Raw genomic sequence first — 21,217 nt, 5'->3', positions numbered from 1 at the left:
TGTGTCAGGCTGGGTCAGGGTTCACAGTTTACTGCTGACCCTTCAGAGGACCCTCCTGGATTTCTTAGACACCTACTTCCAGTTGCTTGTGATTTTTACAGTATGACAGTTCTAGGGCACTTCCCCGTCAGATGAATTAACTGCAGGCTGTAGATCAGAATGGGGATCCCAGAAGGCAGCTCTGCAAGCCCATGTTCCTGGCAATGTAAAAATGGCCCGGGGTCTTTGGTGACAAACTGAAAAGCTAACTAGGGAAGGGGGGCCCTGTGATATAGGAGACCCCTAAAGGCTCGGTCTCTGCCTCTATTTTGCAGCCCGCAGCAACTGGAAGACCTTTTCTCTTTAGCATCAAATCCTGGGTTGCTGCAACCCTGGCCCAGAAGGGACCACAGAGGTCATCTGGTCAGGCAGTCCCTACCGCGTGAGCTGCTGACAGTGTCGCCAGGACAAGTCCGTGCTCTCTCTGTGAATAACGTGTATAAGAGTCAGATAACTTCACAAGTGAAAAATACTGGAAAAATACCAGGTCACCCTTTTGGTGATCTACCAATCACATCAACTTGTTCAAGGTTCTGAGATGTCAGCTGGCCTTCTGTTTACCAAGCTTTGACCTCAAAACCTGTCCTCTCCCACCCTTGCACATAATGGGAACCCAAGTATTTACCAGATATAGATTAGGTTAAACCTAGCATTTAACATCCTGATAAAATAAAGAGAATGACATTGGACACAGGTTTAGAATACAGGGGTTCTAGTTTCCTTCTTTTTCTATGTATGGGGAAACTGAGGCCCAGAGCAGTGAATTGGTCTGCCCAAGGACGCCCTGTTAGTGGCAGAGCTAAGATCTCATTCTTTGAATTGAACTTGCTGTTTCCTTAAAGCACTCAGGCTTGGGGGGGCCCCTGTCAGACAGTACAGAGAGGTCCCAGGCTCCTCTCCACACAGAGTACTGGCCACCTCTGCCTTCCCGGGCCCTGTTAGTACCCTCTTCCCCCCATATATACCCACCAAGTTCCCTATTACTCCTCTATGTTGCTAAACCCAATGGAAACGTTTCCGTCTTTATCTGACTTGTCATCTCTGTAGCACTTGACACTGAGGGTCATCCAGTTTATTAAATGCTTAGTGCTTTCCCCTTGGCTCCGGTGAAATCTCCCTAGCATGGCTCTCCTCTTAAGCTGTTTCCTTACGGTCTTCTTGTTCTTTCCCTCATCTGAAATGCTGGTTTTTCCCAAAAAAAGGATTCTCTCGTAAGCCATCCTCTTCTCAATCTTCCTTCTCTTTGGATTATCTAACTTGTCCCCAAGCCTTCAATTTCCCTTCTGTTTGCTAATGACCATAACCCAACCCTAATCCTGATGGGCATCCTCCCTTGCACGTCCCCTTGAGGTGACCTCTCCACACACTTGGCTTCTTACACACAGGCCAATTCTGCTGACTCTTCCTTGTTCCCCACCTCATCCTCTATCCTGTGCCCAAACCCAAGAGATAGTCTCAAATCCTGCCTCTCCCTCGTCCACACCCAATCTAATTACACCTGGTCCTGTCGATCATTCGTCCTTATCTCCCGACCTGGCTATTTCTCCATCATCATGTCTTCATGGACTACTGCAGCCACGTCTAGCTGGCTTTATCCCCTTCCCATCTATATCTTGCACGCTGGCGCTGGAATGATTGCAGATTTCCAAACTGCAAATCTCTAACACCATTCAACACCGTCCGAATCTCTCACAAAATAAAGTCGAATCTCCTAATCACGGCTTATCATCCCAGTGACCCGGGACCACTTCTCACTCCTCTCTTCACATCCTCCAAGTTCCAGCCCGGCTCTGCCTCACCCACTTTCTCCCACTGGACCTGTGCGGGCTCTGCCTCCCTCTCCTGTGTCTGAAACGCACTCTCCTCTCTTCCAAGCTGGGCTATTTTCTCCTCTTCTAAACCTGGCTGGGACGTTATTTCCCCTGGGGGCATTTTTTGATCTCCCAAGGCTTTTCCAAGGGGCTCCCCTAAGACCCTGCATTCACCTCATCCGTGAAAGCCGTTGCCAAGTCTTGTGAATTTCATTTTCTTTCTCCTCTGCCAGCTGTAATGAAGACAAGGATTCATTTGTATTGTTGTAACCTCAGTGAGTACCCAGCACAGTGACTAAACACAGCAGACCTATAATAAATGTCTGAAGAATGAGTGAGGGAGGGAGCAGGGGAGGCTTCCATGGGGGCAAAGCCACAGGGCAAAATGTCCCTTGCTAAGTTATGGGTGATTCCAGCTCACAGGAGCAACAGAGCTGTGAGCTGAGCGAGGTACCAAGGTCAGTCATACAAAGAAGAGAAGCCAAACAAGTCACCAAAACGGAAGTTGGGAGTATGAAACCACGGTGGCCAGGACAGGTAGCATGGGGCTAAGGCTGTCCCAGAAGATATCTGGCACAGTCACAGGGTACCTGTGAAGAGTTCTGACCCATTCTCTGTTGCATTGGAACTATTTGGCTGTGCTTAAAAGGCCAGGGTGTTCCTCTCATATACCAAACTCCTAGGGATGATAAAAGATGCAGTAAGACAGGAGAGACTGAATCTTATCTGATAGGACTGCAGACTACGGTTCAACACTCTCTTCTCCCAGACCTGCTCTGTCCAAACTGGTAGCCACTAGCCACCAGCCACATGTACGCACGTGAGACGTGTCTAGTCGGAATGGACATATGCAGTAAGTGTGAAAGACACAGGATTTCAAAGACTTCATACAAAAAAGAATGCAAACTAGCTCAGCAATTGTTTTTACAGTGCTTACATGTTGAAATGATTTGGGTATATTGGGTTAAATAAAATATATGATTAAAATTAACTTCACTTATTTCTTTTACTTTTAAATATGTGACTACTAAAATTTTTTAAATTACAGATGAGGCTTACATCAATTTCTCTTAGACACTGTTGTCCTAGGTCATTCCTGAACCTTGGCTTGTATATAATCCAACTTAAAATCTGAATATTAATGTCAGACATTGGTCTCTAGATGTTGGGTTCTTCTGTATATGTAAAATAAAATTTCAAAATCATAGACTATTGCTTGTAGCATTTTACTCTGTAGGAAAGAACATATTATAAAAACCCCATTGTCTAGTTTTATTATTATTTCGAAAAAGGGTATTTAAACACCAGAAAAGGCCGCAATCTGAGTAACTGAAAATCCATTAAATGATAAAATTTAGCTTTAAGAAAACCTCTCTTGTGGTCCTCTTTCCCATCTCCATGGATCAGCTCAGCACTAACTCACTAACTGGCCTGTAGGGTTTGTGCCACGAATGACGACGAGCCTGGGTCTGACCATGCTCCGCAGACAGCATGGATGCTGAACCCAAAGACAGGCCACCTCCACTCTGCTCTGGAACCAGCAGCCCCAACTCTCTCCTTGGTGCTGCTGGTGCTAACGAGCAGGCATGGTTTTCCAATCTCTGGCCCCATATTTTCTCCTGCCCTTCTGTCCACGTTATCACGGCAACCTGAGCTTTCTTCTGACCTGCAGACGTCTCTGGCTGCACGGAGACCCTCCTAGAACTGACCATTGCCAGCCTGACCCCAGGGCCGTTTCTCCTGACAACAAAACTTTATGTTGACTAGCCCCTTCGAGGCAAGCGGGAGAGGTTTGGTGAAAACTGTGGAGGTGGTAGTGCCTTCTCCCCACGAAGATCATCTGCCCTCGGGAAGCTGCAAAGAGGCTTCTCTGGGGGATGCCACCAGGACCTGTGTTGGGTGGCACCAAGCACCACCCAGGTAGCAGCTGTGTGTACCTCTGTGCACGAGTACAGTGCGTGTGTGCACATGCAGGGGGGAGTGTTCTCAAAAGGCAAAAGCTGAGTCTATCTGGCCCCAAGTGTGGAGATGGGCCAAGGCTCATTGTGAAATGTTTCCTGAAGAAGATTCTTCAGTGTCTGAGACTAGCACTCACTCCTTCAAGTCTTATTTTAGCCTGCTCGAGTCACATTCTGCAGTAGTAATAATAGATAACATTTATTGAGCCCTCACCATGCCTCAGGCAGTCTTCAAGAGCTTTAAATCCGCAAATTCTCTGGGGTCGATGCCGCGATTCCGCCTCTCCCGTTGAGAAGACTGTGACGTCACAGCCAGTGAGCAGCAGGGCCTCAGAGTAAAACCAGACGGTCTGGCCCCCAGCTCGGTGCCCTCACGCGTTCCACTAGAACGACCTTTGATGATCATACGACTCACTGGCTCGCAAACCTTTATTTCATACTGACCTTTCTCTCTGACTTTGGTCTGAAGGGCTTCCTGCTGGAAGGTTCTGGAAAGGTGGAAAATCCTGAATCTGTACAATCCATCTCTTGCTAAAGAATGATTTCTCCCGTTGATAGTCCCTGAGCTGTTTCCTGATATTTTTCAGGCCTTTTTACTAAAGCATTAGAGAAGAGTCATTCCCTCTTTTTACACAATGGGGGAAAGTCCCCCAACCTGAGAGCAGCTGAGATAAGCCTTGCGGCCTAGTGACTTCAGGGACGTCACCAGCCCCAGCACACTGAGCGCAGACATGGTCTGGCGGAGGGCCAGACCCCATGTCTCTTCATCACAATGGTGTGCCCCTCTGGAAGGTCTTGGGGGGGGGGGAGGTGAAGAGGAATGGCTTCCCACATCTTCCTGCACCTTTCTGGTCAATCCGTCCCCGAGTCAGTCTGGCACCAAACTCGGCCACCATCATCACCCCCTTTTAGTTTCGCTTCCATCGGGCCAACGCCCATGGCCTGCCGGACTTTAACAACATTCTGACTGTTCTTCCTGGCTGCAGACCCTCCCCTCCATTTCCTTCCTCCCCATCTTTGACATTAACTTCATAATACACCGCTTCACACATATAACCCTCCCTTTCTTCAGTGGTCCCCCCCCCCATCAGGCTAAGCCTCCAGCCCTGCCGCAGAGCTCCCTGGCCGAGTCTTCTGACCCTGCTCACGCAGGCCCTCACCCCCCTGTTCCTGCCCCAAGCCACAGCCTCCACCTGGCTCCCGTCCTGCCACCTCCCTTCCCCGGGCTGCCGACATCGTAACTGTTGTGCAATGTTTGGCCCAAGTTGGCTTCTTCTATTGCACTTCTCATGGGACTGCCTGGGGTTATACCACTCTCTGCATCTGTGCTGTCTTCTCTGTGGGCGGGGGCCACTCTTCAACATGACGTTCCTCTGGGCAAGGTCCTCAACTGCCTGGAGTCGATTTCCTCATCTCTAAAACCAGGATCATAGTACAGCTGCTGTGAGCTTAACTGACAGAACATATATAAGGTGCCTACCACACATCAGGGGGATAGTTTGATCAATAAATGTTGGCTGATTATGGTCTTGGATTTATGTGCTAACACAGAGAATTCTCTGCTGAGTGAAGGCACTTTAAATTTCCCTTGATTTGATCTTCTCCCTCTGTTCTGAGGATTCATTTCCATGCCTGCACTCCCAAGCGCTGGTGTTTTCAGAAGGTAGTTTGAGAATAAATCCAGAGAGGTGCTCGCTGGTCCATATTCACTCAGCTGGTACTGGTGAGGAGTCTGAGCACCAGGTACTGTGCGGGGCTTGGGAGGGAGACCCAAGGATAAGCCAGCATCCCTGTCCCAACCGCTCAAGGCCTCAGAGGGGAGAGGGAAAGCAAACAGAAGCTCGCAGCTCACGGTACAGGTGCTGCTGAGAGGTGAGCGTGGGAGTGAGGAGCAGCGACTGAACTCAGCCTGAGCAGGCAAGGTGCCTTCCTGGAGAGGGGACCCTGCCGCCTGGATTCCTGAGAGAACCAAGGGCCTGCACTGAGAGAGCAGCCAAGAAGAGGAGGCATGAACCCCGGGCTTGGTGGGGGTGGACATGCCTCGGGGGAGGGGTGAGCTGATGGTACTGGAGTTAGATGGGGAGCAATGCGTCTGCACCTGGAAGCTTCCGTGGAGGAAGTGTGAAGTGGTGGTGGGGTTCAGGCGGTTCACACTGGTTGGGCAGAACCGATACCTAATTTTTGGTTGAGTTCAGCGAACCAGTTGTTAAAATGGCACTGGTGATCAGGGTGCTCTCTACGGTGGGTGCGTGGGCAGCCACCCAATGTAGAAATCACAAATTTTCATTCTTTACTCTTTTTTAATGTTCATCTGTACAACAGCATATTCTAAGCACCTGTAGTAATGTTCATTCTGTCCACAGGTGAAAAAATTACAAGTGAGGATGCCAATCAAGAAGCAATATGGCGTCTGACCTGTGGTGGCGCAGTGGATAAAGCGTTGACCTGGAAATGCTGAGGTCGCCGGTTCGAAACCCTGGGCTTGCCTGGTCAAGGCACATATGGGAGTTGATGCTTCCAGCTCCTCCCCCCCTTCTCTCTCTCTATCTCTCTCTTCTCTCTCTCTCTCTCTCCCTCTCTCTCTCCCCTCTAAAAATGAATAAATAAAATAAAAAATAAAAAGAAGCAATATGGCCTGACCAGGTGGTGGCGCAGTGGATAGAGCATCAGACTGGGATGTGGAGGACGCAGGTTCAAGACCCCAAGGTCGCCAGCTTGAGCACAGGCTCATCTGATTTGAGCAAGGCTCACCAGCTTGAGCCCAAGGTCACTGGCTCGAGCAAGGAGTCACTAGGTCTGCTGTAGCCCCCCAGTCAAGGCACATATAAGAAATCAATCAATGAACAACTAAGGAGCTGCAACAAAGAACTGATGTTTCTCATCTCTCTCCCTTCCTGTCTGTCCCTATCTGTCCCTCTCTCTGTCTCTGCCACAAAAAAAAAAGAAGCAATATGGACATATCTTAAATAACAGTTTTATTGTTTTTTAAAGTATTATTTAACATTTCTTCATTAATATTTTAAAATTCTTTCTTACAACATAATCTAGTTTTGTGTACCTCTTTTATTGTTCTTATTTAAGTATTAAATGCATGAAATAATAAACTACCTCTCGGTATATCAATTTTTTATACTTAAAATGATCATTAGGGTAGAGAACTGGTTGTTAAATTATTTGAATCCCACCACTGGTGTGAAGGATGGGTCAGTACGGGTTCGGGGCCAGAGCCAAGTAGGAGGGCAGTCGGGCGGCTGCTGCAGTCACCCAGGCGAGAGGGGACAGCAGATGAGCATGGTGGCGAGGTCAAGGGTCAAGAGCTGTCTCGAAGGCAGACTCAACAAAATGAGGATGAGAGACAGCAGGACCCCAAGGGTTTGGGCTTAGGTCAAAGGTGAGCAGCTGGGCAGGTGGTGAGGAGGTGAGGAGGTGATGATGAGGGGGGTGAGAGCAAGGTGGGTGCCTGCTGTCTCGACAGGTGGTCTAGACAGGCTTATGTGTCTGTATGAAGAATCAGGGAGAGACAGGGAGGAGCGGGGAAGCAGGACAAGGATGGAACGATGGTGGCTCTGGCTACTTCAAGGTCATTGTGAGGGTCAGGTGAGGGCAGGAGGCGAGAGCTGTCTGGATACAATAACCTCCAATCAAATATATGAGCCTCCTCTTGTTGTATCAGAAACACCAAGGATGACCACGAGAGGCATTGCTGATCTTGCCCCTTGCTGGCCCAGCTGGGACCCAGGCTGGCTCAGCAGAGCCCTCCTCCTGTCACATCACACAGCCCGCAGCCGCCCTCGGGCTCGGCCTGCGATCGCAGGCTCCGTCCCACTGTCTGGCACGGCGGCCGCTCCCTGCCACAGCCTCTCCCGCCCACGGCCTCTCCCGCCCACGGCCTCTCCCGCCCACGGCCTCTCCCGCCCACGGCCTCTCCCGCCCACGGCGGCAGCTCCTCTCTGCTCTTTTCATCCGTCACCCGTCACACACATCTGTACGTCCTGGCCCCCGGCCCTGAAACCACTCCTCTGCCAGCCTTGGCTTCTGCGCCCAGCCCCTGTAAAAGTACGGATCTCACAGGCCTGGCATCGCAATCGCTTCATTGCTCACTCTGCCTTCTAGTTTCTAAAGTAAGTGTGACGTTCAGGCAAGTTAAGCGTTCCATGTCAGGAGCTGAGGCTCAGTGGCCTAGCGGACATAACTGGCGTCCAGGCACCACACTTTGTAGGTGCTCCCTCCCCCCTAGCTATGCTTATACTACACTTTTCTTATTTGTCGTGGAGACCATACGGCACCCCTCTGCGTGTGGCGCCCGGGGCCTGACAGACCCCCTTGCCGCCCCCTCGCTACGCCACTGCTGAGGCTGCGGCAGGAAGCTCCGTGCCCGCGATCCCTCCAACGCTGCCCCGCCTTGTTCTTGGAGCACAGCCCAACTCAGAGGTGGGGGGCAGGGCACTGCACCAGGACCTCTCCAAACTCATTCACGTCACCCCTTTCTCCTCCGGAGCTGTCACCCTCTCTGCCCTGCCTCTCAGACCTGCTTTTATCCACTGCTGCGGAGCCGTGAATAGATCACAGGGCCCGCGTGCTAATGCTAGTACTGCTTTTACTCCTCATCACCACAGCTGACACAGTCACTGAGTGTCACCAGAGGACAAAGACTGGCGCAGCCTTTGACGTGGACTGTGGATTTGCTCGTCCTCACAGCCACCCTGGGCACCTTCGTTGTTCCCGTGAGGAAACAGGCTCTGGGAGTTTGAGTAATGAGATGCCTCACACACAGCAAACACAGCCAGTCTCCCGTTAACTAGTTACCTTGCCTGGGCCTCAGTTTCCTCCCCTGTGAAACAGCATGACCCCCTCACCCCCAGGGCTACTGAGGACATCGTGTGAAAGACATGTGAGATCATTTTGTCAGGTCTCATGTAATTATAAGGTGGGACTATTTTTATTCCGAGGACTTCCTGCAAGGGTCAGCCTTTTGCTCAGGAATCAGCCCAGGTGCTCGGAGCCGCCTCAGGCTTTCCCAGGCCAGGTCTGCCGGCATTACAGGCCCAGGTGGTATATCACACCAAGCCAAGGGCTCTGGGCGGATATGGTAACCAAACATGACAGTGTTCTGGGTTTTAAAGGGGAAAAGCCTGTCTGTTCCAATTCCTTACTCTAGGCTGCGAAACGTGGGCAGGTCACCCGTCTGCAGTCAGGCTGCCATCGACGTGAGATGCCAGCCCCGGGAGCAAACAGCTCTGCTGTTTTGTGTTGAACAGATCTTGGGGTCTTCAGATAAGCACAGAGACAGTGTCACACCAGCTTCCATTTGTGACTTAAGCTGGGAGGGGTGTCTGGTGACCTCTGCCAAGTGGAAGGCACGAGGCGGTGGGGAAGGCTGTGAGGAAGTGGACAAGGCAGCAGTGGGAAAGGGCAGCGCGGAGGGTCCTGCCGGCCCTCGCCTCCTGTGGGGAAGGGAGTGTGTGAGGGGAAGGATTAATCCAGGCCGTGGGGGAGGGGAGGGGAGCCGCTGCTGAGCCGGAGACGCCATGCATCTAGAAATAGCCTCCAATCCGATTCAGTGACTAAGTCGGTTCCCACACCTCTTTCTCTGCAGAAGTATTTTCAACAGACAGAACTGGAAGTGACCTTAATAACCATCTCTCAGAGACTTCCCTCTTCTTACAGGTAGGAAATGGACACCAGGTTGCTGAGAGTTCGGGCAAGGCCCTAGACAGGACGCAGGTCTTCTCAGGGACAGGATAGCTGTCCCCCTCCCCCCACTTTGTCACACTGCCAAGGCACGGGACAAAACAATGAGAACGGACAGAAGAGAAAATAGACTAACAGTCAGGCTTTGTGCTTGGTACTTGGGCAGAGGACACAGGAAGATGTATAGAGAAGGGGCGGAACACTCCCTCTACTGGGTATTCAAGTGGCCAATAAACTTATGAAAGGCGAAGTTAAGCCACAATAAGATATCACTACTCAGCCTCTAAAAAGGTTAAAATGGAAAAATACAGACAATCACAAGTGATAGATAACAAAGAAGGGAGCAGCTGGGACTCTCCTACACGGCAGGTGAGTGGGGCTGGGTAAAACCACTTCCTTAGATGTCTGACAGGGTCTCCAAAAGCTTCCAGAGATACGCCCTAGAGACACACGTATACCTCTTCACCAAAGCACAAGCAGGAGGTTAGTCATAGGAACTCTATTCATAAGCGCCCCACTCTGGAAAAATCCCAAATGAGCAGTAACAGTAGACGAGGTATAGAAATTGCAATATATTCACTCAGAGGAGTATTATACAAGAAAAAAGGCACTGTCTTGCAACACCGGCTGGATTTCATACATATAATTTTGAGGGAAACCAGGCACACAAGAGTGCATCCTGTGTAACTGCATTTATATACGAAGTTCAACAACAAGCAACGCCAGCTGGTGGCATTCGAGGTATGTGGTGCTACTCTTTCTGTAGCCCAGTTACGGTGGGGAATAGAGGCAGGGGCCCATGGGGAGCTTCTGGAAAACTAAGTCTTCTTGTCCTTGATCAAGGTGCTTAATGCAGGAACACGGCTGTGCTCTCTTTGGCAAAATCTTCAAGCTCTCCATGTATGAGGCTTGAACTTTTCTATATGAATGTGGTACTTTCATACAAAGTTTACTTACTTAAGAAAAGATGAAGAGAGATGCTAGTCTTGGGGCATAGTTTGGTCTTGCAACGATATTACAAAAGCCATGCAACTGGAAGAATTCAATAGAATCCATGGCATAGGCAAGGGCCAAAACCAACCTCCACCATGCCTTTGCCTTCTCCTTCCCTGGGAATCCAGCCACGCTGGCCTCCCCACAGCACTAGAGAACACTCCGAGTGCAGGTGGAGGGTCTCCTCTGCCACCTTCCACCTTTTTAAGTGCACACCTCCCCAAACAACTCTTTTTTTAAAGAAAATTTGGAGAAGGGAAAAATGATACTACCTCCCCATTGGCATTACTGGCCCTGAGTGCATAGGCCAGGGCTTAATTTCAAGGCTAGCTTAAAGAAACATTCTCCCCCAGTGTGGGCCACAGGTGAGAAGGTCCCGGTGGCCTGTGGAGGGCACTCAGGCAGTCCCCAGTCACAGGCGGGGGGCTTTGCTCACTGGGAATATAAGCTCCATGAGAATAAGCATTCAGAGTGTTTGCTGATGTATTGCTAATAGTCTTATGCTCACCAATTTTCAGGATGAATTTTTCATGGGAATTATTTAATTCCAAGTCAGTTTCCCATCCTGGGCAATGAACATACTTCTCTATCTCTTTCCACATCTTTCTGCTGCCTCTTCCCTCAGGCAATGTGTAATAAAGGAGGCAAACCCAGGGAGGAGGAAGGGAAATCTGCCCGCAGAACTTAAGCCAGTTAGTACCTTCCAAAGACACTTAGGTTCTCCTTGGGTTAACTGCCCGTCAGAACCTGGTCTTGGTGACAGAACACCAGAAAAGACAATGGACTCTGTTAGCTAACTGATATATGTTATATCTGTGCCCTCTAAGCAAAGCTGAAATAGAAATATGGAACTACCTAAATTAGGAAACTCAGAATCCTTATGTGTCATCTCTTCTCCTTGTCCCACAAGCACAAGTCACACACACACACACTCAGTGAACTGGGACATAATAAGGGCTTTATGTTTGTGACAGAATAAAAATACACACACACACACACAGAATCTGAAAACTTGATTTTGAGGTTCAGCCAAACATTGACTAGCTGTGTGACCTTAGACAAGTCCCTTAACCTCTCTGAGCCTGATTCTCCTTATCTAGGTACATGATTCATCTGCTAGTAGTCTTGCTCTTTTGCCCAGGTCTTTACGGCAAGTACTAGGTACTCAATCCTAAAACCCAGCACTTAATTTGGGGGTGGGGGACAGACCCATTTTCTAGGTCCCCACCAGCTCCTTTTCCTTCAGGACCAATTTTTGCTTCTCGTCCCTTCTACCTCAGAACAAACAATCCAGTGTAGCACCCAACACCTCCACTGTGAGGATGCCAGTGCCTTAAAGCCAAGATCTCATATCACTCTCTATCCTCCAGGATGGGCCCCTAGTTCCAGCCAAGCTAGTACTGTCCTGATACTCACTCTCCTCCTGGGGAGGGGATCCATCACTGCTGCCTGGCACAGCTCTGCTCGGTCCTGCCTTTGTCCTCATCCCCTGGCAGGAGTCCCAGAATGCGGTGCTGGCCAGGAGTGTGTTGCTTTGGGCATCTCTATGAGGCGATGACAGTATGAAAGTCAAAGCGATCCAATGTTTCCTGAATTAACTCTAAGCTCCTTATCCTGAATTCAAGACTTTGCCACAACATGACCCCAAGTTTGCCTTCCAGAAATATTTTCCACCAGTCCCTCCCATCCATCACCTCACAGTCCAAGGAAACTGAGCTGACTCCTACGAAACACTATGGCTTCCACCTCCTTGTCTTTTGTATGCTGCTCTCTCAATAAGGAGCACCATACAGTTTTCACCCAGTTTCACCGCTTCCCCCTGACTAAAATCCTATTTCTCCCAGGTCCAGCCCAGATGCCATCTTCAAAGGCCTCTGTCTCCCTTCCATGTTCAAATTCCTTCTCCATAGGCCCCCTGATATTGTTTTCTCTCTCTCTCTCTCTTTTTTTTTTTAAACAGGAAAGCTCCTAACTCTTATGGTTTGCTCCACGGCCAAGACAGAAGTAGCTACACCTAAACCAGGAACAGGGTAGGAGACGAGAGCTTGGAAATCGAGAGCAGGATGTCTGTGCATTAACTCCAGAATCAGGGATATGGCTCATGGCAATTTACATTCGGGTATCAGGCATCCATCCTGGGTGCATTTCTCTCACCAGACCATTAGCTACTGGGGAACGGGGACCGATTCCTGGCATACAGCTTGGCATGTGGTCGGTGCTCAATAAATGTGGTGAGCGAGTGAATGAGCACGTCAATAGTAAAATGAGTGAATGAATGAGGTGCACGATGCAACATCAAAGTTGGTGGAAATTAACTAGGAAACAGGGTGTGAAAAAACGTTAGCTAAGGCAGTCTGTCCAGATGCATTCTCATCAGCAGGTTTTCTTGTCTCCTTCCCTTTTAAAGGGTCAGGTGCTGTCTCTTTGGGAAATCTGTCTGAAACTCACAGAGCAGGTGGTGGCGGGAGGGGCAGTATGTGAGGACCCAGGGGACTGGGAGTAAACAGAACACCGGCCCAAAGGCACCTGTTACTCAGCCTTTGTGGTCTTTCTTCGCCCCCTGGTAAGGACCCCTTCAAGGTCCTGGTGGCACCCAAACAGACTGCTGCCCGGGACAGCAGACACAGTTCTCCAGGATGTTCAGAAACTCCTCCGGCTGCTCTCTCCCAAAGGTCCCTGGAAGTCTGCGATGCCGTGGAGGGAAGTGCACTCACAGGCGCTGCCAGCAGGCTCACAAGCTCCTGTGCTGAGAAATGGTGCACAGGAGGGACCGGGATGCAGCAGATGGGGAGCTTGTTTGTAAAAGCTAAGCGTCTGCGATGGGCTTTCCCTCCACCCCCTGCCGCCTTGATGTGGAATCACCAACTCTGTGCTGAGCTGGTGGAATAGCCTTGACCCCAAGGAAATACGGACATTTTTTGTGCTTAGCCGCTCCAGCCGTAAAGATTTTTATCCTATTTCTGCTAAGTGACGAGTACAAGGAGAGAAACGATGATGATCTCTGGCAGCCATTCCAACCAAGTAAATAGAAGGAGGGAGAAATGCGAGCGGAGACTGGGCCTCTGCCCCTTCATTTCCCAGGATGAAAAGGAGCAAAGGAAAAATGTCTTCCTGGTGAGATGAAGCGAAGTGTGGAATTTTCCCTCCAGGCCAGCGATAGGCATCCCACTGTCTGAACCATTTAGCACAGCACTGGACGAAGGCAGGAGAATGTGCTGAGGGGGACGATCACACCAGCTGGGCCAGGAGGAGGTGACCTAACGCCTAACGGGGTTTCCCAGCTCTAATTCCTTTCAAGCCCGCGGCTCCTAGGCCCAGTCCGCCCTGCTACCCGCTCCCCTGCGTCAAAGCAACCCCGTAATAAGTCTTGCTGGGCGACAATGAAAATATACATTTGCTTTGTCAAAATATTTCCCTTTCTAGAGAGGTGTTGACCCCATTTGACTGCCAGATGTTTAATGTGCTACTTGGATGGTGGCCGATGCAGCTGTTGCCACAAGGATGTGGGGGGCAGGACAACTGGAAAACAAAGACTGTTTATTGGGCCAGTTAATGATTACAGACAGCAGAACCCCTCTGGGAAATCTTCTCAGACCCCTGCTAGCTAGACTCTGCCTCTTCCCTACCTTGTCAGTTACTTACAGCATACCACCCCCTCTCCCTGATATAAGTGGCCATGACTTACTCACCCTTGTGACCCCACAGGACCCAAGCAGTGCCCTGGAACTTGAAGCTTTCATCGGTGCTAACAGAATTGTGGGGTTAGGGGGAAATTTTAGGGTCAGGATGCTGTGATGTAGATGCAATTGCTTCGTTCACACTGAGGCAGGGAGAACAGCAAAGTGCATACCTGGGTAAATATCAGGGCGGAAAAGACTGACCACAGGAGGGTGAATGGATCTACAAGTGTGTGGCAACTCACAGAATGATAAAGCTTCGAGTCCAACTACAGATGAGAAAACAAAGCCAAGAGAGGAGCAGCGATGTGCAGAAGGCCATTGCTGGCTACCTCATCCCCTCTCCTGTCCCATGACTTGAACAGGGAAGAGGAAGGGCACCCAGCCACACCGCAGGGCCTGGAAGGGAAGGGGAGGGCTCTCCTGAGAAAACTGAAGATGCTCAAGCAAGAGATGCAGCCAAATCCCAGGAAGCCACAACATCACTTTTACCAAGAAGCTCCGACTGTAGCCCACTGTGTCTCCTACTGAGGAGCCACTCCTGGACCGGTAGCCATCAGCCTACACTGTTGTACACCTGGTTCCTTTGTGGGACCCAAACCCTTTGATACAGGCTTTCTTCCCACTGGTCCACTCTTGTGTTCCCATCATGCCTTGCAGCTAAGGGTCTTCTAGTTATGACACCAGTTGCCCTCTAGGGGGAGTGATCTTTGATAACATCTGTCAAAAGACTGATGACACCCAGTTTCGATCTCAAGACTGTGGAAACGTCCAACATTATGGAAGGGGTAGGGTGGGTGGGGGGATGTTGTTAACCCCAAAGGATGAATGGAATAGGGGGCCCATTGGAAACTGTGGACACTCACTTTCCAAACCATCCTGGGTATGGGCACCACTCACTGCCTACCCCATGGACCCCATAAACCCTGGGAAAGTGGAGTTTGAAGCCTGCCCCAGTCTTATCCTCTCCTACCCCCCTCCTCAGTTAAACCAGCTGCCTCCAAAGTACTGGGATCCATGGGACAAAGGCCCAAGAGAAAAATAGTGACTCTGTCCTGTTCCATACAAGGAAATGAAGCCCTCAACCTCTCCGGGGCCTCTTCCATCCCATCACACCATGCCATGACTTGCTTGTCAGGCGTTCCATGCTGCCAACGCACTAGGCTTTCCCGTCAGTACAGTTTTCACCCAGTTTCACCGCCTCCCCCCTCCTGCCCGCCTCACCCCACTGCTGTACCGCGGAGTGCTGGGTCCCCAGGCAGCTCCCCCCGGTACCCTTCTCCTCGGTCCTAATGCTCAGCTAACAGTTCTCTGTTTCAGGCGCTGTCCAAACATGTCCTATAAATCAGAATCCAATTACTGTGGTGAGAAAATTGGAAGCAAATTTAATAAGTTCAGACCCCTCCCACAGGCTGTGTCTTCCCTCTTCTCTTTTCAGTAATGAGAACTCTTTAAAGAAAAAAGCGTTTTTCCTTTAACTGAATCTGTGCTCCAGATCCCTCATCTGCATGCCCTGAGGATGGAAGGGCAACAGGAAGGGGCTTTTTCTAGCTCTTCTCCTCTTTGCACATAAGGCAGAAGGGAGGGAGTAGTCAACTGTCTTTCCTGTCTTACTCCCCCTTTCAACATTTACTGAATCCCCATCACAGACAGGCACTGCCGTAGATATTATCAAAGATCACTCCCCCTAGAGGGCAACTGGTGTCATAACTAGAAGACCCTTAGCTGCAAGGCATGATGGGAACACAAGAGTGGACCAGTGGGAAGAAAGCCTGTATCAAAGGGTTTGGGTCCCACAAAGGAACCAGGTGTACAGTGTAGGCTGATGGCTACCGGTCCAGGAGTGGCTCCTCAGTAGGAGACACAGTGGGCTACAGTCGGAGCTTCTTGGTAAAAGTGATGTTGTGGCTTCCTGGGGTTTGGTTGCATCTCTTGCTTGAGCATCTTCAGTTTTCTCAGGAGAGCCCTCCCCTTCCCTTCCAGGCTGCGGTGTCAGCTTGCGCATATCATTACCCTGTAATAGTAACTACAATGGAAATTTTTAACTACTTACTATGGAGTAGGTAAGTACTTTAGATATATTTTATGTGATCCTTACAAAAATCATACTAGGCCCTGGCCGGTTGGCTCAGTGGTAGAGTGTCAGCCTGGCGTGCGGGAGTCCCAGGTTCAATTCCCGGCCAGGGCACACAGGAGAAGCGCCCATCTGCTTCTCCACCCCTCCCCCTCTCCTTCCTCTCTGTCTCTCTCTTCCCCTCCCATAGCGAGGCTCCATTGGAGCAGAGATGGCCCGGGCGCTGGGGATGGCTCCTTGGCCTCTGCCCCAGGCGCTAGAGTGGCTCTGGTCTTGACAGAGCGATGCCCCGGAGGTGCAGAGCATCGCCCCCTGGTGGGCAGAGCGTCGCCCCTGGTGGGCGTGCCGGGTGGATCCCGGTCGGGCGCATGCGGGAGTCTCTCTATCTCTCCCTGTTTTCAGCTTCAGAAAAATACAAAAAAAAAAAAAAATCATATTAGGTACATATCCTTACTGTTATTTTTATCCTTATTTTTTCAAAAGAGGAAATTGCAGTCCAGAGAAGCCAGGCAGTGGTGAGTTCACTGAGCTAAGTCCGCAGCACAGCCGGGCCTGGTAACAGGTGATCTGATCCCAGTCTGTATTCTTAACCCCTGGGCTGTACTGCCTCTGCTTGACTCTGCCCTTCAGGGAAGGCAGGCCTCACCCTGCTGCTGGGACTGAGAACGCGAGTTTACATTTCACTCTTGAGAATTCGTGTAACAAGTGGGGCTGGCATGAGAGCAGTGGTTCCATTGCAACTTTGTCCCCAGGAGACATCTGGCTATATCTAGAGACATTTTTGGTTTGGACAACTTGGGTATGCTAGTGGATAAAGGCCAGAGATGCTTCTAAAATTCTACAGTGCACAGGACAGCCCCACAAAAAAGTACTATCCAGCCCAAAATGTCAGTCTCCGTTGAGAATCCCTAGTCTACCAATGTAGTTCACCAGCAGTCACAGCTGATCGGACCTGGGGCATGCAGGGCCTAAGAAGGTCCCAGGGCTCTGTCAGACCAGGCAGGTGGGCATCAGGCATTGCCACAGGATGAAGTCAGTTTGCAGTTAATATAGGAGGCTGGCCTCACAGAAGGATTAAGGGACTTACCTAGTAACTTCAACTGCATGAGTTCCCAGGGAGGCAAGGGTTGGAAGTGGGGGCCCTACAGACAGAAGGTTACTCCACAATGGGCCCCATCTGAGGGTAGAACACCAGGCTTTGCTGGCAGTCGATGGTACTCCCACCATCGCCACAAGAATGATGTGGGCACCAGGTCAGCCTGGAGATGGCTGATCCAGTTGGTGGCCTTTCACGGTGCTAGCTTGGGGCTCTGCACACAGTAGGTGCTCAATACCCCTGCCATGACTGCTTGGTCCCATGTGCTTGCCCTCATCCCCAATCACCTGTCTTCTTTCCTTCCTGCTCTTTCAGATTACGATCTATCAATCTGAAATACTCTGAGTAACACCATCTTGGCTTCCACAGAGCAAGGTTAGTTCCCTGAGGCAGACATATGGCTGGTACACTTTTTCTTTTTGTCTTCCCAAGGGGTGTCTGGATTTCATCTAAATCCTCTCTTCCCCTCATGCTGTGAGCCCAGCACATCACACTTACTGAACAGATGGAACTTACTGGGTTAGTTGCAGAGCCCACGACTGGACTAGGGAAACTCGGATCTTTGGGGTCAGGCTCAGTTCTTCATCCACAACCACCACCGACGTCTGACCTTTGTAAAGTTCATTCATTTCTGCCTCTCAGATCATAGAATAGGATGAAAACTTCATCCTGCTTGGCGTAGCCCTGTGTACCTGCTTACTCAGCGAATTACTCAAGCCTCCCTGCTGTAGGGGAGAGTACGGGGGGGGGGGCGCCTCCCTGACAGCCCCCACCAGACGCAGCAGCTCCTTTCCTGGCCAGCAGGCATCTCTCTGTCCCCCCGGAGGGCCCGGCATCAGGACTCAGAACAAGAGAGTCACCACCAAACTGAGACCCGGTGAGGCCTCTCGGCATTCTGTCTCCTCTCTTCCCTGTTCTCCTATTATGTAATCTCTGCTCAGGGAAATAAAATAGCTTAATGTTTAAATAAAATTCTATCATATGCTGAGGGCAAGGATCAGTGCTGGGAATTGACTTTAAGAAGCTTTCAGGCCAGCAGCAGGGGGTTCTAAGTATAGTCAGTCTCCTGGGTCACTGGCTGTAGGGGACTTCCAGTCCCTGCTGCTGGTGACAGGGGCCTCCCACCCTCTCCACGGGGTGGCTCAGAACAATGAACAGCACAGACAGTGTGAATTACTGCAGCGTAAACCCTCTAGCAACCAACTGGCAACAAATGGTTGGCTGGCCCCAGTCCTTGGCACTGGGCACTGCACAGATCAAGCCTGCTGTCGATGAGTCACGACTGCAGGGAGAAGGACAGAGAACAAAGAAGGAGGAAGTACCTCAGGTGGCGAGTGTCCGGGACGGCCCGATTGCTGGAGATCCGCTCGCTCTCCCGCTGGTTGAAAGCGTACAGCTTATAGGGGTCGTCACCCACGCGCCACTTTTTGGCATTCAGATACCGCCGCTCATCAAACTGGTCCCACGGGTCGTCCCAGTCAGCATCCAGAGTCTGTGCGACATGAACGGGAAGGCTGTGAGAATGGTTCCCGGCCCTCTACCGGCCCCTCTGTCCGTCTGTCTGTCAGGGCCCAACCACTGAGACCAGGCTTGTTCTGGCAAGGCTTAGCTCCAGGACGGGGCCAGTGGCAGGACATGAATAAAACCATCAGCAACAAAAATAAGCAGAACCACCATCACAGCAGCGGCCGTGTACTGAGTATGCTACGCCAGGCGCTGAGCTAGGCCCGGGACACGATTCTGTGTGTTTTTCACATAGAGCCATATTCTCATTATGCAGACAAGGAAACAGGCTCAGCTCGCTAAGTACCTTGCTCAACATCCCACAGTTAGGAAGTGGGTTTTAGTATCCTGACTCGAGGCCACCTCTCCCAGGTAGTTTGAGAATGTGTGACTGAAATCGCTGGCACACAGTAGGTTCATAATGACCATCATTCCCTTAGGAAGGCAATGACGACAAGTACGTAGTCCATCTAAAATGGTGTGCTACCCACAGGACGGACACCGTGTGTTCCTGTCTTCTTCCGACCCAGGAACCTGTGATTACTTTTAAGAAGCATCAATGGGGGAGCAAGTCAGAACCCTCGCCACTTGGGGAGACAGTACTTTGTAAGGTGCTTTCTTCTTCGTGATCTCACCTCATCTTCCCCCAAACCCTCTGCGCTGAGTCAGGAATCAAGGTTTCGCAAAGGTGACCGGCTTGTCTGAGGTCGCCCAGAAGGATGGTGGCACAGCCCAAAGCACAGCTCATTCTCCTATGCCCTCCAGTGAGTTTGCACAGTGGAGGAGGAGAGGGTATTCATACAAGGGGTTGGAGGGAAGCCTACCAGAGCCCAGGCCGCCTCACCCGCCCCATCCACGCCAGCTCCACAGCCAACAGGGCCTTCCTGCACAGCCAGCGGGAGATGTGGGCTTCAGGGCCTCGGCAGCTGGATGTCTTCCTTGATGACCACCGTCACCTGGGGTGAGAGCTCGTCTCCTGGGGTGAGAGCTCGTCTATATCCGACCACGCTCACACTTTTCAGGCTCATCACAGCTGGAATAACACTGCATCTCTGAAAAGATCCTAGTGACCAGGGTCTGACCTGGAATTGAGGGGCCTGGGCCCCCAGGGCTGGCATCCTCCCAGAGGAGGAGACGTTCATACACGTGCCACTGATCCTCCTTGCCGTGCAAATATCCAAAGCTGCCCGGGGACCACCCAGCCCATCGCGGCCCAGGACGCCCTTCTCCATGTGGGGAGCCTGGCGGGAGGGCCAGGGCAGGCCCACGGGCGGCAGGTGAGGGGCCGCTTGCCGTGCGCACCTGCACCTCGGGCGCCGCTCGATCTTATCTGGTAATTGATCCCTCTTTCTCTCTTGTTATCTCCTTTAAAACAGCGTTCTCCAGCTAATAGCACAAGATGAAGCTTTAGGAACCAGTGATTTTTATCCAATAATTGACTTTATTAATGTCCTGAGATAGTAGTGCCAGTAGTGTTACTACACAGGGGGAGCTGGTGGGGGGGCAGTTATGAAACTCCTGAGCCTGTGCCTGACAGCTGTCACCTGTGCTTGGCGACCTGACCTCCCACTTTCCAGGGTGGGCCTCGGGGCCCTGGACACCCGCTCCCAAGTTAGGTCATTGCGAGCCTCTCAATACGCTGTGAGCCCCACAGTGCCCTGTGCTGCGGAGGGGAGAGGCAGAGAGGGGAGGCCCCGCCCTCAAGGGGCTGCAGGGCTGCAGAGAGACACCTCTAACACCCCTAACAGGCGCAGGGAAACGGGAAGGCCTTCCAGAAGAACTGACCAGTGAGTTAGAGCTTGAGGGCTGAGCGGGCATCAGCTTAAGGGGAGGTGAGGAGGGGAACAAATGTGTAGCGAAAATCCAGATAAAGGGAAGGAAGGCCCGGCAGAGGAAGTCTGCACAGGGCCAGGCCAGCTCAGGAATGGGCAGGCCAGAGTGGGGCTGCAAAGAGAACGTGAGTGAAAGGAAATTCTGGGACGCAGCCGGGCCTGTATGAAGCAGGTCAGAGAGCAAATGTCTCTGGCCACATCTGTAGGGTGGAGTGGGGGGAAGGGAGCTACCACAGGAGGTTAGTGACCTCGGTGAACTCACTTGGTGGGAAGGGCAGCCGGAACTGGGGCCCTGCTGGGGCCAGATGGACGGCTCCAGACTCAGCCGGAGAAGCAGGTGGAGAGGCAGGCCCCCATGGGGAGGGCGGGCAGCCAGCCTCTTGGCCTCGTCCCCTACTCTCTGTTCCCACTAGACCAGGCGCAGGGCCAAGGGGGCATGAGGCTAGGTCATCTGCTCGGCTTGGCAATCACCACCCGAGGGGCAGTTAAGCATCCTGGGCAGGATCTGTCTCCTTGGAGATGGTGCCATGAGAACTCAGTGGG

At 51.3% G+C, this 21,217-nt stretch overlaps 1 protein-coding gene across 3 annotated transcripts in view; it reads right to left on the bottom strand.

The window, feature by feature from the left end:
• The window catches only part of GALNT14 (polypeptide N-acetylgalactosaminyltransferase 14), a 218,650-nt gene that overhangs the window by 69,757 nt on the left and 127,676 nt on the right, over positions 1-21,217 (bottom strand). For 2 of the 3 annotated variants that reach the window (XM_066378574.1, XM_066378576.1), the window contains exon 2: positions 18,662-18,831. In XM_066378574.1, the coding sequence (XP_066234671.1) occupies positions 18,662-18,831 (170 nt within the window). Of the gene's footprint in view, positions 1-11,908; positions 11,946-18,661; positions 18,832-21,217 lie in introns of those variants that run through there. The other variant, XM_066378575.1, reaches the window with a different exon arrangement.

Source organism: Saccopteryx leptura, chromosome 3 (assembly GCF_036850995.1).
Source record: "Saccopteryx leptura isolate mSacLep1 chromosome 3, mSacLep1_pri_phased_curated, whole genome shotgun sequence".
Classification (NCBI taxonomy): Eukaryota; Metazoa; Chordata; class Mammalia; order Chiroptera; family Emballonuridae; genus Saccopteryx; species Saccopteryx leptura.
This window is presented reverse-complemented; position numbering and strand designations above follow the sequence as displayed.